The sequence below is a fragment of the Bemisia tabaci genome, chromosome 9 (assembly GCF_918797505.1).
Source record: "Bemisia tabaci chromosome 9, PGI_BMITA_v3".
Classification (NCBI taxonomy): Eukaryota; Metazoa; Arthropoda; class Insecta; order Hemiptera; family Aleyrodidae; genus Bemisia; species Bemisia tabaci.
Genome location: NC_092801.1, coordinates 42,413,909 through 42,431,526, shown reverse-complemented (window position 1 = coordinate 42,431,526; position 17,618 = coordinate 42,413,909). Strand labels below are relative to the sequence as shown.

The 17,618-nt window shown below is 39.2% G+C and overlaps 1 protein-coding gene across 1 annotated transcript; it reads left to right on the top strand.

Moving 5' to 3' along the window:
• The first annotated feature begins 306 nt into the window (after positions 1 to 306).
• On the top strand, positions 307 to 10,159 carry LOC109041552 (thioredoxin domain-containing protein 12). Its single transcript, XM_019057936.2, has 4 exons — positions 307 to 596; positions 3,456 to 3,572; positions 6,873 to 7,019; positions 9,537 to 10,159. The coding sequence occupies exons 1-4, from the start codon at positions 512 to 514 to the stop codon at positions 9,785 to 9,787; spliced, it is 600 nt and encodes a 199-aa protein (XP_018913481.2). The 5' UTR covers positions 307 to 511; the 3' UTR covers positions 9,788 to 10,159.
• Positions 10,160 to 17,618: the final 7,459 nt, after the last annotated feature.

The following is a 17,618-nucleotide window of genomic DNA, read 5'->3' as shown; positions in this document are numbered from 1 at the left end:
GCGAAAATATTCTCGCTGCTGGAAATATTTCAGTCTGATAGTGGGCCTTATTTTATCGCATGCTCCAACGCAGGGGCAAAGAAATTAAGCAATTGCAATAATGAATTGACTAGAAATTCGGGCGCGGATGTGAGATAATTGAAAAGATGACAAAATGCCGTGGAACAATGCAAAATTTCGGACGATTCCTCAATTTTGTTTACGTTTTGCGAAGAATTATCGGAGGAAGAGGCCGATTAGAAACTCGAACTGTCAACAATTTAAACGCCACCGTGCAATTTTCAGAATGAGGTTAGTTTAGTTTTGTGTTGCTTTCTCAGTAAGAATTTTCATTTTCTCATGACTGCTCTTAGCCAGTTTTCCGTCTGCTGAGTTGCAGTGCGTCACCCACACATAGTGAGAATCATTTTCAGTTCATTTGAATTTCGAACCGCGGTACGCGCTTATTTTTAATGATCTGCACTGGTTATTAGTTCCTCTGGTTACATTAAGGCAAAAATAAGCAACAGTCATGTATACTAAGTATTTATTTGCTTTAGCTTTAGTTAGTGCTCTTATCACTTTACAGGATGCAGCAAGAGAAAGCATCGATGGAGGTAAGCTTTTTTAGGTATCAGTGCTTTAAAATTAATCATCAAGTTTTACAGTCAAACTCACTATTTTATTGTCTCAAAAACTTTGTGAAGGGATCGTGATGTGGTTTTGGTTTTGGTTTGGTGGGGGGGGGGGGGGGGGGGGGGGGGGAGGCACCCCAAAGAAATGAGATTATAATGTGAAGACATCAACGATGACTTCCATAATTTCAATGAATATACCCGAATCAAGCGATTGCTAAATCAACTTTTTGCTATTAACACACTTTTACGCATATTAATATCACTTTTATTTATTCAGACATAGAAATTAGCTCTTGATTTCAAAATTTCTAGAATTTCTAGAGATTATAATAGCCATTCAACCATTTATTTTGCTTTTTTAAACTTCCCAATTGGCGAGCCGTACCTCTATCTCGGAGTGCTAATTGTATGATGTGAATGGACGTTTAAAATCTCGTGACATAATCGGGCAGATTTCGAGAAATTGCTCCATTACAAGCTTCAATTTTGATCATCGTAGTAGAACTTAAGGCAATTTAATAAAAAGGAGGGCTGGGGAATTTTTCTCTCCTCCTTCCATATAGCACATAGAATAATTAAAATAAAGCAGGAACTAAAAAAGAGGGGGGGGGGGGGAATTGATAAAAAGTCCCTTATTTGGCCAATAACCGTCCTCTGCGTAAAATAAAAATCTGTTCGCATGACTCAACTCTGATCGAACCCTGATCAGTGACGCTCCTTTAAAGTTGGTAACACTGCGTTTCGCTCATTTCAATGTGCGTAAAATAATCGATATTTTGTCAAAACAGGCTGCTTTACTTAGGATTGGTCGTTTTTAATGGATTTAAATGGAAGGAAAACGGGCTTTGGCAGGTGCTATTTTCGAAATACGCGCTTTGAAATTTTCATAGTAAATGCAACTTTTCTACTGATCTTGATCCACTTTTTATTTATTTGTACATTGAATCGGTGTTGATCGGTTCACGTTTTTATTTTTTGTTCGAATCAAGTCGATCGAATACATGCCCTCTCTTTACACGCACACTTCCTTTCATACTCTTTTTTTTAACCGAAAAATTCGCCTTCTGCTGCGTCTGCGGCAATTGTTGTTACGAGTATGCGGTGCGTGCTGGTTTCAGGTAGTTACATACTCGACTCTTTGAAGGCGTTTTGTGTGCGAGAGCAATTCGCCAGTTCTCCAACAGGGTACGCCACTTGCGCACATAAAACGCCTTCAGAGAGTCGAGTATGTAATGACCTGAAACCAGCACGCACAACATATTCGTAACAACAATTGCTGCAGACGCAGCTGAAGGCGAATTGCTCTCGCACATGAAACGCCTTCAGAGTTTCGTGTATGTAATGACCTGAAACCAGCACGCACAACATATTCGTAACAACAATTGCCGCAGACGCAGCTGAAGACGAATTTTTCAGTTAAAAAAAAAGGGTTTGAAAGGAAGTGTGCGTGTGACGAGAGGGTATGTATGATCGACATGAATCGAACGAAAAATGAAAACGTTAACCGATCAACACCGATTCAATGTACAAATGAATAAAAAATCGGATCAAAATCAGTGGAAATGTTGCATTTACTATGAAAATCTCAAATCGCGTATTTCGAAAAAAGGATCAGTCAAGATTTTGATTTTTCGCAATTTTACGTGTACACGTGCCATAGACTTGCCCCCTGCAAACCATTTTTGGATACAATTTTGTCGTTTTTTTTTTTATCTTTTAGATAAAAAATCTCGGCAGATTTTGAATTTTCAGCAAAAAATAGGACGATAGCCCCTGCGCAGGAGTCTAAGGAATCATTCTAAACCCAAAAATCGGCAAAATTAAGAGAAATGATAGCAGAATAGTGTTTGGAAAAAAACCTCACATTCGATACAGAAATCGGTCAAGGGTCAATTCCAAGCGAGCTTACTTGGTTCCGACCCGATCGGCGAACTTTTGATTTTGACGCTAATAATTTAGTCCATGTAACCCCTGTCGATTTTTCTCGATTTGGGATAGAGAAGAAAATTTCGAGATTTCAGTCGCATCCTAAGTAGTTGGAGGAGTAGAATCGATTCCGCACGGTCCCGACTCTCGGCGAAGCTCCCTGAGCCGAGAAACAGTCAAAAACTGGTCAAAAACGAGCATTTCTGACCACTTTTTGACTCTTTCTCCGGAGCGTTTTCAGCGGATAGCTCTAAGCGAGGGACTCGCGGAGCTTTTCGGACTCGAAAATCGCACTCAGCGGGTCAATTCCAAGCGAGCTTACTTGGTTCCGACCCGATCGGCGAACTAACGATGCAAGTATCAAACATGCTCATTATCTGACCGACCTCAGAATGCGGGTATTAGTATGGAACTCAGGAGTTAAGAGGAAACAGGAGATATACCAGGGGGAAAGCGGGAAACAAGCCTAAAATAAAACATTAAAAGCCCGAGACTTTTTGACTCAAAATTGAGTCATTTTCAGTCGGAAAATAAATCATTAGTTAAAAAATATCTAAGAAAAAACTTGGGACCTACATGTTATTGCGGCCGAGATCCGAGAAAAAGAACCATGGGTATTTAGTGTTGTATTTTAGCCTTGTTTCCCTTTTACCCGCCTTGTTTCCTCCTGTTGCCATTACCTCAGGCTGCTTCGTAAAAATGTGTATCTATGTTAAGAGGAAATGGCCATTTCAGGTTTTAGCATCACCGATTCAGTTATAAACGGATCCTAGGACTTTTTCCTGAATCAGCCCGCCTTGCCACTTCGGGGTGACTGAATCTACCTTTGCCGCAGAGAGCAAGAAAGGAAAAAAAGTGATATGATAAAAATTGTGAACCAAAGTTAATAAGCACCATGTTCGCATTTCTCAGGATTCGGGCCGAATATAAAATGGTACAACTCTCTGGAGGAAGGAATACTGGCAGCGCAGTCAGACATGAGACCGATCATGGTCATCGTTCACAGGTCGTGGTGTCCTGCCTGCAAGAGTGAGTACTGCGTTGACATTATTTTCACGATCGTTAGAACAAATCTAATTATAAACGGACCGTAGGTATTTAGCAAAAAGGAACCGGCGAAAATGGTGTTTCTTCATAATTATCTGAAAAATCTCCCATGAATAGCAAATGTAGTTTTTGCTTCCCACCAAAAAAATGGTTAATTTTAAAGGAACTAATCTTGTAAATTTTAACACTGAATAGATATTAAGTATTTATGAAAGTAAATAAGAAGTTGCACGATTTTGAAAACCGTATCGCGCTTGTTCCTTTTTGCTAAATACAACCAGTGGCGTGGCGTGAATAATCGATTATCGATATCTCGCCATTTGAAGCTATGGTAAAGAATCGATTACTAAGGTGTTCGCTGCGAACACCCTGATAATCGATCTTTTTTCATAGGTTTAAATGGTAGGTCAATCGATGTATCGCAATTCACGCCACGCCACTGAATACAACCCAAATAAAGATACAGTGCAAATCGAATATAACGATCTTGAAGGGACCAGCACTTCCCGTCGTTATTCGTAACTGATAGTTAGATTTTACGCATTCACCTCAAATTTAATAGCAAAGAGTAAAGCTCTGCTGGCACCAGGACGAGGTTTCCTTATTCGCAAGAGAAGAAACACCATTATTTTTAACACTACATTTTCATTTTTTTTTTTTTTTTTTAAAAAAAAATGTATTTTATTTTATTTCATTTGTGTGTACACTGGTGTTTGTCACACGCGGTGTACACTGGTCAGAAACTGTGCACACTGCGGGTGGTAGGTCTGACACCGATAAATTACGAATATTCAACGATAAAATTCTCACATTGGTGTAGGCGCAAAGCGTAAAGCACGCGCACAGCCTTAAAGGTGCTAATATGCGTTTCACACCGATCGTGCTGTTTTGCGCAATGCGTGAAGTATCCTTGCAGTCATGTAGGCGCTAAAATACGTTTCAAGCCGACGGAGTGGACCACATTGTGTTTGACGGAATACGTGAAGTATTCACACGGTCTTGTAGGCGCTAATATGCCTTTCACGCCGAACGCACTGTGTTTGGCACTTTCATTCAAACGAGCGGGGTCGAGCAGTTCTCATTTTGCTTGGTGGTTTGTGCTGATACACGAAGGCCAAAACCCCATCACAAGGTGAAAAATTAAAAATAAAACAATCAAAATCACTTGTTGCTAAGGTGGAGTTTTCGCGCACATTGAGTTAGTTAGTTATTATAATTTTAAGACATTCAGCGACTCAGGCTATTAATGTCTTTACAGATAATTTTGAAAATAGGAGTATAAACGAAAATTTAGATTTAATTGATTGAAATTCTCTTGATTTACATATGTATGGATAGTCTTAAACTGAGAGTATCGCCTCGTTGGGCCATTTCTACCGTGCTAAGGGAAAACGCTGTATAAACATTCGATAGTTGCCAAATTTCCCCAGATTAATCGTGCATTTTTAAGGAGTGTTACTCATATTTTTTTTTTTTTTTTTTTTTTTTTTTTTTTTTTTTAATTTTCAGGTATTTTAGATCAAATTACGAACAAAATCGTCTGAAAAATTTGAAGCAAAACATTCAAAAAATTCCAGTGAATTTGGTTTTTATTGAGGGGACTCTGGCAACATCTGAAGACTTAAGTTTAAGACTTAAGACTTAAGTTTTTCCTTAACACGGCAGAATGCTCCGGTCGTTGTAGTCGATAGCCTAAGCTGAAATTTCGAGGAAAGTTTGTCACTATGGCCGATATGTCGCTATATGCGGTGTCGTCATAAACAACACGTAAATACAATGGTTATAAACAGCGGGACCGGTAAAATTGCGACGTTATGTCCGAAAGGTCGATATACCAGATGTCGTTATGTTCGATATCTACTGTAATTAGAATGGATATGCATTTTCAAGCATTGCCTATTATTAAAAAGTTTGTCCGATCTGCAAGTTGGACGTATCCGTTACAGCCTACCGGGTGCGTGGCGTGCTATGTGATACATCGATTAATGTGCCATTCACGCACCTCTGGAAAAGGATAAACAGAGTATCCGCAACGAACACCTTAATGATCAATTCTTTACCATAGCTTCAAATGGGGAGGTATCGATCGAATTCACGCATCACCACTGCGGCCTATATACGCTCAGGAAAAATTTTCGCGAAATTTCCGTTAAAATTTAAGTTTCTATCAAATCTGTACGAAAAGAGGTCCAGCGGGCTGATTGTTGAAATTGATAGACAAAGCCATAGACAAAGGAGACAACACGGATGTGGAGGGATCCTATGGGTGAAAGTGGGTGGTTGCAATGAATTTAGGAGGTAGGTAATAGACTAATTAACGGGGACCCACGAGGGACCCTATAGTTAGTCCATCGTTTACTCCCTTAGTCTGTAAGAATCACCCATTTCAACCAATAGGATTGCTTTATACTCCCTATGTCTTCTTTATCTATCGCTTTGTCTATCAATTTCAAAAATTGAACTTCTATTGAAATGAATTGAATTCTATTGAAAGTGATATACAAAGCCATAGACAAAGAAGACAAAAAAATATGGAGGGATCCTATTGGTGGGAAGCGAGTGGTTGCAATGGACAAAGGAGGTAGGTAACGAACAAACTAACGGCAACCCACGAGAGACCCTTTTGTTAGTCCATCGTTAATTCCCTTAGTCTATGAGAACTACTCAAATCAATCAAAAGGATCGCTCCGTACTCATTATGTCCTCTTTGTCTATCGCTTTGTCCATCAGTTTCAACAATCCGCTGGACTCTGGATCCGAAGGACTTTTTTCATAGGCCTTGTCTCCACGAGCCGTTTCGCGAGATTTGTCCCTGGGAAAAATCCCACTTACGAAGTTGGGAAAAATATTGAGTTAATCAATATTTTTCCCAGTACCAAGTATGGTACTTGTACCCCTAGGATCCACTGAGAGAAGAAGAAGAAGTGAAAACGAATTGTGCGATATTTTATTCATTACAACATTGTTCATGTTTGTTTAGTTAAAAAATGTGTCTAATTGTCAATTGATTGCAATTATTATTTTAATCCCGGTTAAATACTCGACTCTAACTAATTTATCTTCCCGCGCAAAATCAGTCGCAGGACTGAATGAGCCCCGTCCCATGGAGACGGTAACTGGGAAAAATCCCAGAAGTTTCATTCCTGCGATTCGAACTTGGGAAAAATCCCATGAAAACGTCCCGTGGAGACAAGGCCTCAGTGTTTCTGCTAAACGCAGCCATTTGTAGTACACGTAAAATCGTAGCGCCAACACTATTTTCACAATGCTTTTTTCTTGCAGAATTGAAGCCGGAGTTAGTGAACTCTCGGGAGTACTTTGATCTGAGCCAATACTTTGTCATGGTCAACCTGGATGATGAATCGGACGCCCAAGACGCCAAAAGACTCGTCCCCGATGGTGGATACGTCCCACGTATCTTGTTCCTTGGTAAGAACACACCAATGCCGTCTTTACGAAATAAGTATTGCAATACGACCGGAATACATTTTACTCTCATTTTAGGATCAGCATATCGATGGCCAAATCACATATGAACTGCATTTTGCAATTTGGAACTATAAATTCTGATTCTTTTGGAAAAACTCTTATATGCATAGGGAAACTAATGGCACATACGTCGTTTTTAAACCGGGCTAGAATGTATAGTTCCGAATTGCAAAATGTAGTCCATATCGTCACCTTCCGGCCAAAGTATCACAAGCGCCATGCGACGTTTCAAAATTTCCGCCACTTCTTTATTTTCTTACCAAGTTATTGTTCGACAAATCGGTCCGAAACTTTCACTGATTTTCTTCATGCTGCCGATAAAATTCAGTGGAATATTCAAACAGATTCAACCGACAATTTCTCTGTGAAAAAATAAAATGGTGGTAGAAATTTTGAAACGTTGCATGGTGCTTGTGATACTTTGGCCGGAAGGTGACGCTACCTCCGTTTGCGACGTTGCCAACTTCCTATCATACTTCATTTTTTCTATGGAGAATTAGTTAACGTAATTTCTTGAAAACTTCCTTGATTTTTGGAGAATTTGCAAGGGTCTGAAATTTGATGAATTTCCTGTTTAAGTGGAATCCTCTGAGTGAACTGAACACGAAGATACCCTTGATTCATAAATCGAGCAATTATTAGAGGAGATATGACAAAATAACCGATTCTGCTAAAATACATGTGTTTAAATGGGAAATGCCGCCAGATGACGTCACAAGGCGGCACATTTTCTCACTTTTAAATCAATTTTTCTCCAACTTCCCGTGTCAGAAAAAAATTATGAAAAATATTGCGAACTCAGCTCATTAGGCACTTTCAGATGAAGCAATAAAAAAATTGCGTGCAAATTCTCCAAGACCAAGTAGATACAGATGGATTGCATTTTGCAAAAAGGAACCAGAAGCAATGCAATGTCGGTAAGATTGTACAACTTCATCCATTGCAATATAATTATTGAAATCCTGAAAAAATATGAAATTTACATGATGATTTTTGTCCTAAATTTACAGTTTTCAGCGATTAAAATAGAAACTGTTTTTAGATCGACGTCTTCTTCCAAGACAAGAGAAGCTGCACAATCTTGGCAACATTGCAATATGCTCCTGGTTCCTGTTTGCAAAATGCAATCCAAGTGTAACAAATGGCTTATTACATTTCTAGGTGCATTTTGGCCCTAGGGCCTGTCATCAGTAGTACAAACAGGCAAACAACAATCAACATAAACCACTTTTTTATACCTGAATCTATTTGGTCTTAACACCGATCCAAAGTATAATTAATAGATTCAATATGTGATCCCTCGAAACTTAATATTCTGCATACATTTTGAGCAATGAAGCTGCCTTGTTTGTTGAAATGGCAATAAATAAAAATAAAATAAATAGAAGCTGAAATTGTGTAATATTGCAATGGATATACGTGGCTCCGCACTTTAGCCATTGATATATGTTCCCTAGTTTCCCTACACAGATAAAAGATGTCATAGATGGTCTAAAAATGTACGTCGTTTTCAGTGGCGTGGCGTGAATAGCGATATATCGATTGCTATGCCATTTAAACCTATGGAAAAGGATCGATAAACAGGGTGTTCGCAGCGAACACCTTAATAATCGATTCTTTACAATAGGTTCAAATGGCATAACAACCGATATATCGCAATTCACGCCACGCCACTGGTCGTTTTACAATAAGAAACTACTATTTCTAGCTCCTTGGCGAAACAACGTATATGCCAGTAGCTTCCTTTTGCAGACACGTGTTCTTAAGTATGAGCTAGAAATAGTATAGTTCCCTATTGCAAAACATAGTCAAACTATAGAAGAAACCAAAAAACAGAAGTAGATGGGTCCTCAGCGCTTGGGAGAAAGATTCGATAGTTGACAGATTGATTCACAATTTCTAGATTTTTTCGCGATTTTTTTTTCATATTTGGACGTATTTCTACCAAAGAGACCTATGTGGAGGTGAGAAATGTGGGGTGTGCTCGTTAGTTCTCTTTGCGTAAGAGTGAATGGGAATAATTGTGCGCCAGTGACGTCAGCGGCAATGATAGTGCGCACTCTAACGACGGGGAGATGGTCGTCGGGGCGCTTTAACTCGTGAGCCCTGTCCACAACGCTCTCTTGCCATGCCCGCGGCTCATGAGTTCCGCATTCAGTTGCACATAGGTCTCTTTGATAGAATGCAACATCCCGCTTTTCCAATTCTTCAAAAGGAACCACACCCACTTTTACATTGCTTCTTATGCACCTTCCACGAGCACACCCCACATTTCTCACTTGCACATAGGTCTGTTTGGTAGAACTACGTCCATTTCTTTTTGAATTTTTTTTTACTTAAAAAACAAATTTCTTTAGATAATGAAGCATTTTTTAACTTAATTTTTTTTTCTCTCTCTCTCTCTCTTTAAGTGAATTCCTTAAAAAAATCTTTTAATTCTGTTATTGAATTTTTCAGACTGGAACGGTGAACTGCGACCAGAATTTTGGAACAAATATGGCTCCGGCAAGTACAAGTACTACCACTCGAGCGCCCAAACCGTGACGTCACTAATGAGGAGCGCTCTCGAATACTTCACCCCTATTTCCGACTACTACAAGCAGCAGTACTACCAACAGCTGCAGCAACAGCAACCCCAGTACCAGCCATATCAGCAGTACCAACAGTACGCTTACCAGCCTGTCGAGCAGATCAACTCAGATCTGTGAAATCTGTTGTTTCCTAATAATATGTGTGAAATAAGACGTATTTGTGCTGAAAGGACCTTTGCTTAAATTAACTAAATGAAAAAGAGCTACGAAGCGCGGATATCCAATGCACTTAGTTCCTTTTTGATTTGATTAATTTTTATATTGTTCCTTGGACATAAAACTTAAATATTAAAAAATGATCACAATCGGACCTCCCAAACAATTTCGTTTCGAAAAGCTTTTGTAAATATTTTTAGATTGTAAAGATCTCTTAGATTGTTTTGCCTGAAAAACATTCATTTTAAAAACTACTGTAAGTTTATGTACAAAATATTATTTAAATAATTTATTCGATCGCTCTAAAATGTTAAATAAATTTAATGAGCTTCATTTCCTCGTGTTGAAAATTATTTATCTTGACTTCCCCTTGAGGATAGCATTAAAGGACAAATAATTTTAGATTTCAAGGTTTTTTTAAGAAACATGTATGGCTTGGTGTTGACTATCAAATGATACCTACTGTAATTTTCGATTTGAGAAAGAGTAAGAACTAATCTGTGTACGTAAGTTCATTTGATTTCAATCATATTTCATTAAATAATTATTTTTTTCTCATATTTTATTTTTTTCATGCAAAATTCAACGAGACCAAGAATAATACATTTAAAAGCAAATTATAAGGAACAAACATCATTCATGCAAAAGGAATAAATGCTATTGATTGCACTCAAAAGAAAGGAAAAAAGAAAGGGAATGAGTATGTAACTTGTATAAGTTGAGGTTCCATTTAGAGCTATCTACGTCGATTGTTTTCTAGTGCCTTCAATTCGGTGAGGTGCAATTTCTAATACATCGCCGTTAGTTAGATGTTGACGTATCGCACGTTGCTTTTCCGATCATCATACAATATGAAGTTTAAAAATGAACTTATTGAGTAAAGAGTAGCGCTATTTCATTTACATCATTCTTGAACACAGACAAATTCTGCTAAATTCTTTGTAGATTCTCAAACAAAATTTTTGAATAAAAAAGCATAATACTTTGTAACATTATAACCACTTTGTTTAAAACACACTTCATTAGTAAATGATGCCTCACCGATGTCTAATTAATGGGGCGCTAATATGCACCATATCAAAAAAAGTCATTACTGCACCAAAAAAAGATATACCCACTGGATTGACAGTCAACTTCATCCTCCACCGGTTGATCAAGTGAGTCAATGGGTTTTAACTGAGATATATACATATCGACGGTGAACATACGGGACCACGTTTCTCGGTTTGCGACGATGCAGACTGCCTGTCATACTTTAATTTTCAAATGGAAAACCACTCATCGTCGATTCTTTAAAACTTCCGTAGTTTTTATTCTCTTAGCAAAGAAAACTCTGCGAAAATTCCAAGGCAGAATGTTGGTTTGTCAATTGTCTTCTTACAAAAGAATAAAATGAAAGGAAGATTTTAAATCACTGTAAACGAAATACGTGGTCCGGTAGTTTCACCGCGTCGATATTTTACTATTGTGCAGATTGGTAACCCGAAAAGATAATCCTGAGTGGAGTTTGTGCAAGACTAGGAGTCCGAATCAGTCCCCGCTACCCACATGAATATTATCCAGGATCCAGCCGTTTAGGAGTAGGAAGCCGACTACAGGGGTATCTACGCCTGAAGTCGGTGTTGGTCTTCTACTTCTACCTTCTACCTTCAATTCCCGAAAAAATTCCTAATCTTTATCGTACATGTCCCAATAATAATCAACCCTCAAACGGAAAATGTGTCTATAGTTGACAGTAGGCTCCTCAATAAATTGTTGAAAAAAAAACTATTTTTGAAAACCTTTGCTCCACTCATAATTCTTGATGCTACTAGATTTCATTTGTTGAACATTTACTGAACATTGGTCAAATTTTCGTCTCCCAAATTTATACGTGAATTCCAAGCCCATTTTTTTTTGAAAATGGGCTGATTATGAGGATTTTTTTTCAAGCTAAATATTCACATACAAGACACTTTTTGCTGATTCTTCACGTAAAATACTTCATTCATACTACGTAGATGGCACCGAAAAAGTACTGAATTTTTTCTGCTTTAAAGGCAATGAATTTATTAAAGTGCGTTCAAGCTAGGTTCGTATAAAGCAAATAATAGATTTATAAAAATAATTACAAATAAACAAGCGCGGTAAGAAATAAAAATAAAAAAAGGAACCCGAATTAACAATCAACATAAAAGCATAGAAAAAATACTGCATTCTTTTTGGATTTTAAGGAGCTAAATTTTTAGTGCATGTACTGAAGAAGGGCTGCAAACGTGCTTAATATTTGCCGACCAGATTTGGTTGACGCCAATCAATGCGACGCAAGGTTGCTGATTTGGAAAGTTGGCAGTTTCGAAAACGCCTTCAAATGTGGCGTGATACCTCACGCGTTCCGGAGAGTACGTATAGTTGTATCACTGCGCCTTAGCAATGCGATGGAAGATTGATATTAATCAGCCTCCACGCTGCGGCCCTGTCAGTTTTCCTTTACCGCTGTTGCACATTTGACCGCAAAGACTACTAGTGTTTAAGCTAGGTTTGCATTAAGCAATTCGAAAATTTTTTTAGAAGAATTAAAAATAAACACGCACGGAAAGAAATATAACTAAATGTTAGAAACTCAATTTAACAATAAACTTAAAGGCACCGAAAAAGTACTGAATTATTTTTCATCTTATGTACTGATTCCTTTGCAAAGATGCTTAAAAAGTACTGTTAGATTACTTAATTTTTGCAGGTCAGTTTCAGTAGATACCCTGTCAGAGCTAAACTGATTCACTTATGAGCTTATGCCCTCTAAAATTGCGTGTCCTCTGAGTGTGCCACCAAGTTACAATCATGGTAATTTAGCTCTCATCGTATAAATTGAGAAAACTGAGTGTTATTTTGGGTTCCTATTATTTAGTTTAACTTTAAGTTACACTTTAAGTCCTCGCGGTCAAAACTGCAACAGCGGTAAAGGATCACTGACAGGGCCGCAGCGTGGAGGCTGATTTAATATCAATCTTCCATCGCATTGCTAAGGCGCAGTGATACAACTATACGTACTCTCCGGAACGCGCGAGGTATCACGCCACAGTTGAAGGCGTTTTCGAAACTGCCAAGTTTCCAAATCAGCAACCTCGCGTCGCATTGATTGGCGTCAACCAAAACTGGCCGGCAAATATTAAGCACGTTTGCAGCCCTTCTTCAGTACATGTACTAATAAATTCAGTTCCTCAAAATCCAAAAGAATGCAGTATTTTTTCGATGCCTTTAAGTTGACTGTTAAATTGAGTTCATATTATTTAGTCATATTTCTTCCTGCGCTTCTTTATTTTTAATCACTCTAAAAATTGGTCGAATTGCTTAATAAGAGCCTAGCTTGATCACTTTAAGTCCTCGCGGTCAAAACTGCAATAGCGGTAAAGGAACACTGACAGGGCCGCAGCGTGGAGGCTGATTAATATCAATCTTCCATCGCATTGCTAAGGCGCAGTGATACAACTATACGTACTCTCCGGAACGCGTGAGGTATCACGCCACAGTTGAAGGCGTTTTCGAAACTGCCAAGTTTCCAAATCAGCAACCTCGCGTCGCATTGATTGGCGTCAACCAAAACTGGCCGGCAAATATTAAGCACGTTTGCAGCCCTTCTTCAGTACATGTACTAAAAATTCAGTTCCTCAAAATCCAAAAAGAATGCAGTATTTTTTCGATGCCTTTCAGTTGACTGTTAAATTGAGTTCATATTATTTAGTCATATTTCTTCCTGCGCTTCTTTTTTTTTAATCACTGTAAAAATTGGTCGAATTGCTTAATAAGAGCCTAGCTTGATCACTTTAAGTCCTCGCGGTCAAAACTGCAACAGCGGTAAAGGAACACTGACAGGGCCGCAGCGTGGAGGCTGATTTAATATCAATCTTCCATCGCATTGCTAAGGCGCAGTGATACAACTATACGTACTTTCCGGAACGCGCGAGGTATCACGCCACAGTTGAAGGCGTTTTCGAAACTGCCAAGTTTCCAAATCAGCAACCTCGCGTCGCATGATGGCGTCAACCAAAACTGGCCGGCAAATATTAAGCACGTTTGCAGCCCTTCTTCAGTACATGTACTAAAAATTCAGTTCCTCAAAATCCAAAAAGAATGCAGTATTTTTTCGATGCCTTTAAGTTGATTGTTAAATTGAGTTCATATTATTTAGTCATATTTCTTCCTGCGCTTGTTTATTTTTAATCACTCTAAAAATTGGTCGAATTGCTTAATAAGAGCCTAGCTTGATCACTTTAAGTCCTCGCGGTCAAAACTGCAACAGCGGTAAAGGAACACTGACAGGGCCGCAGCGTGGAGGCTGATTTAATATCAATCTTCCATCGCATTGCTAAGGCGCAGTGATACAACTATACGTACTCTCCGGAACGCGCGAGGTATCACGCCACAGTTGAAGGCGTTTTCGAAACTGCACAAGTTTCCAAATCAGCAACTTGCGTCGCATGATGGCGTCAACCAAAACTGGCCGGCAAATATTAAGCACGTTTGCAGCCCTTCTTCAGTACATGTACTAAAAATTCAGTTCCTCAAAAATCCAAAAAGATTGCAGTATTTTTTCGATGCCTTTAAGTTGACTGTTAAATTGAGTTCATATTATTTAGTCATCATTTCTTCCTGCGCTTCTTTATTTTTAATCACTCTAAAATTTGGTCGAATTGCTTAATAAGAGCCTAGCTTGAACACTTTAAAGTCCTCGCGGTCAAAACTGCAACAGCGGTAAAGGAACACTGACAGGGCCGCAGCGTGGAGGCTGATTTAATTTCAATCTTCCATCGCATTGCTAAGGCGCAGTGATACAACTATACGTACTCTCCGGAACGCGCGAGGTATCACGCAACAGTTGAAGGCGTTTTCGAAACTGCCAAGTTTCCAAATCAGCAACCTCGCGTCGCGTTGATTGGCATCAACCAAAAACTGGCCGGCAAATATTAAGCACGTTTGCAGCCCTTCTTCAGTACATGTACTAAAAATTCAGTTCCTCAAAATCAAAAAGAATGCAGTATTTTTTCGATGCCTTTCAGTTGACTGTTAAATTGAGTTCATATTATTTAGTCATATTTCTTCCTGCGCTTCTTTTTTTTTAATCACTCTAAAAATTGGTCGAATTGCTTAATAAGAGCCTAGCTTGATCACTGTAAAGTCCTCGCGGTCAAAAGTGCAATAGCGGTAAAGGAAACACTGACAGGGCCGCAGCGTGGAGGCTGATTTAATATCAATCTTCCATCGCATTGCTAAGGCGCAGTGATACAACTATACGTACTCTCCGGAACGCGCGAGGTATCACGCAACAGTTGAAGGCGTTTTCGAAACTGCCAAGTATCCAAATCAGCAACCTCGCGTCGCATTGACTGACGTCAAAGAAAACTGGCCGGCAAATATTAAGCACGTTTGCAGCCCTTCTTCAGTGCATGTACAAAAAATTCAGTTCCTCAAAATCCAAAAAGATTGCAGTATTTTTTCGATGCCTTTCAGTTGACTGTTAAATTGAGTTCATATTATTTAGACATATTTCTTCCTGCGCTTCTTTTTTTTTAATCACTGTAAAAATTGGTTGAATTGCTTAATAAGAGCCTAGCTTGATCACTTTAAGTCCTCGCGGTCAAAACTGCAATAGCGGTAAAGGAACACTGACAGGGCCGCAGCGTGGAGGCTGATTTAATATCAATCTTCATCGCATTGCTAAGGCGCAGTGATACAACTATACGTACTCTCCGGAACGCGCGAGGTATCACGCCACAGTTGAAGGCGTATTCGAAACTGCCAAGTTTCCAAATCAGCAACCTCGCGTCGCATTGATTGGCGTCAAAGAAAACTGGCCGGCAAATATTAAGCACGTTTGCAGCCCTTCTTCAGTACATGTACTAAAAATTCAGTTCCTCAAAATCCAAAAAGAATGCAGTTTTTTTTCGATGCCTTTCAGTTGACTGTTAAATTGAGTTCATATTATTTAGTCATATTTCTTCCTGCGCTTCTTTTTTTTTAATCACTCTAAAAATTGGTCGAATTGCTTAATAAGAGCCTAGCTTGATCACTGTAAGTCCTCGCGGTCAAAACTGCAATAGCGGTAAAGGAACACTGACAGGGCCCGCAGCGTGGAGGCTGATTTAATATCAATCTTCAATCGCATTGCTAAGGCGCAGTGATACAACTATACGTACTTTCCGGAACGCGCGAGGTATCACGCCACAGTTGAAGGCGTTTTCGAAACTGCCAAGTTTCCAAATCAGCAACCTCGCGTCGTCAACCAAAACTAGCCGGCAAATATTAAGCGCGTTTGCAGCCCTTCTTCAATACATGTACTAAAAATTCAGTTCCTCAAAATCCAAAAAGATTGCAGTATTTTTTCGATGCCTTTAAGTTGACTCTTAAATTGAGCTCATATTATTTAGTCATCTTTCTTCCTGCGCTTCTTTATTTTTAATCACTCTAAAATTTGGTCGAATTGCTTAATAAGAATCTAGCTTGAACACTTTAAGTCCTCGCGGTCAAACCTGCAACAGCGGTAAGGGAACACTGACAGGGCCGCAGCGTGGAGGCTGATTTAATATCAATCTTCCATCGCATTGCTAAGGCGCAGTGATACAACTATACGTACTTTCCGGAACGCGCGAGGTATCACGCCACAGTTGAAGGCGTTTTCGAAACTGCCAAGTTTCCAAATCAGCAACCTCGCGTCGCATTGATTGGCGTCAACCAAAACTGGCCGGCAAATATTAAGCAGTTTGCAGCCCTTCTTCAGTACACGTACTAAAAATTCAGTTCCTCAAAATCCAAAAAGAATGCAGTACTTTTTTCGATGCCTTTAAGTTGACTGTTAAATTGAGCTCATATTATTTAGTTAATTTCTTCCTGCGTTCTTTTTTTTTTAATCACTCTAAAATTTGGTCGAATTGCTTAATAAGATCTAGCTTGAACACTTTAAGTCCTCGCGGTCAAACCTGCAACAGCGGTAAAGGAACACTGACAGGGCCGCAGCGTGGAGGCTGATTTAATATCAATCTTCCATCGCATTGCTAAGGCGCAGTGATACAACTATACGTACTTTCCGGAACGCGCGAGGTAATCACGCCACAGTTGAAGGCGTTTTCGAAACTGCCAAGTTTCCAAATCAGCAACCTCGCGTCGCATTGATTGGCGTCAAAGAAAACTGGCCGGCAAATGGACAGCTTTATGCAATAAGGAACTAGGGTCAAATTTTCGATTTTTTTTTTATGATGAATTCCGTATCAGGAGGGTATTTACTTACTATTGAGAAAAAGAAAATCCTCAAAAACAATTTTTATCCCGCTTCAGCGACCCCGCAAAAATTTGCCGTCGCAGGATCACGCGAAGTTCATTTTGCAATTGGGACCTATACTATGGTTCCCTATTGCGTAATGCGAAACTCGGATTTCCCATTTTGCAATTCGGAACTATAGACAGGACGGCATAATGCTTTCTCGGCATTCTCGGCTCCTGTTCGACCGATCTTGCTGATTTTTGGTATCCGGGGTATTTTTCGACGGGAAACTCGAATTTCTGGTCAAATTTTGAAAATTCAAAAATCCAAGATGGCGGATGTGGCCTAAAATGCTATCTCGGCTCCTGTTCGATGGATCTTGCTGATTTTTGGTATCCGGGGGTATTTTTCGACGGGAAACTCGAATTTCTGGTCAAATTTTGAAAATTCAAAAATCCAAGATGGCGGATGTGGCCTAAAATGCTATCTCGGCTCCTGTTCGATGGATCTTGCTGATTTTTGGTATCAGGGGGTATTTTTCGACGGGAAACTCGAATT

Excerpts from the sequence above, each read along its gene's own strand:
- LOC109041552 (XM_019057936.2), top strand. The coding sequence starts at position 512 with ATGTATACTAAGTATTTATTTGCTTTAGCTTTAGTTAGTGCTCTTATC. Across the intron at positions 597-3,455 it reads AAGAGAAAGCATCGATGGAG|GATTCGGGCCGAATATAAAA; the intron begins GTAAGCTTTTTT and ends CGCATTTCTCAG. Across the intron at positions 7,020-9,536 it reads CCCACGTATCTTGTTCCTTG|ACTGGAACGGTGAACTGCGA; the intron begins GTAAGAACACAC and ends TGAATTTTTCAG.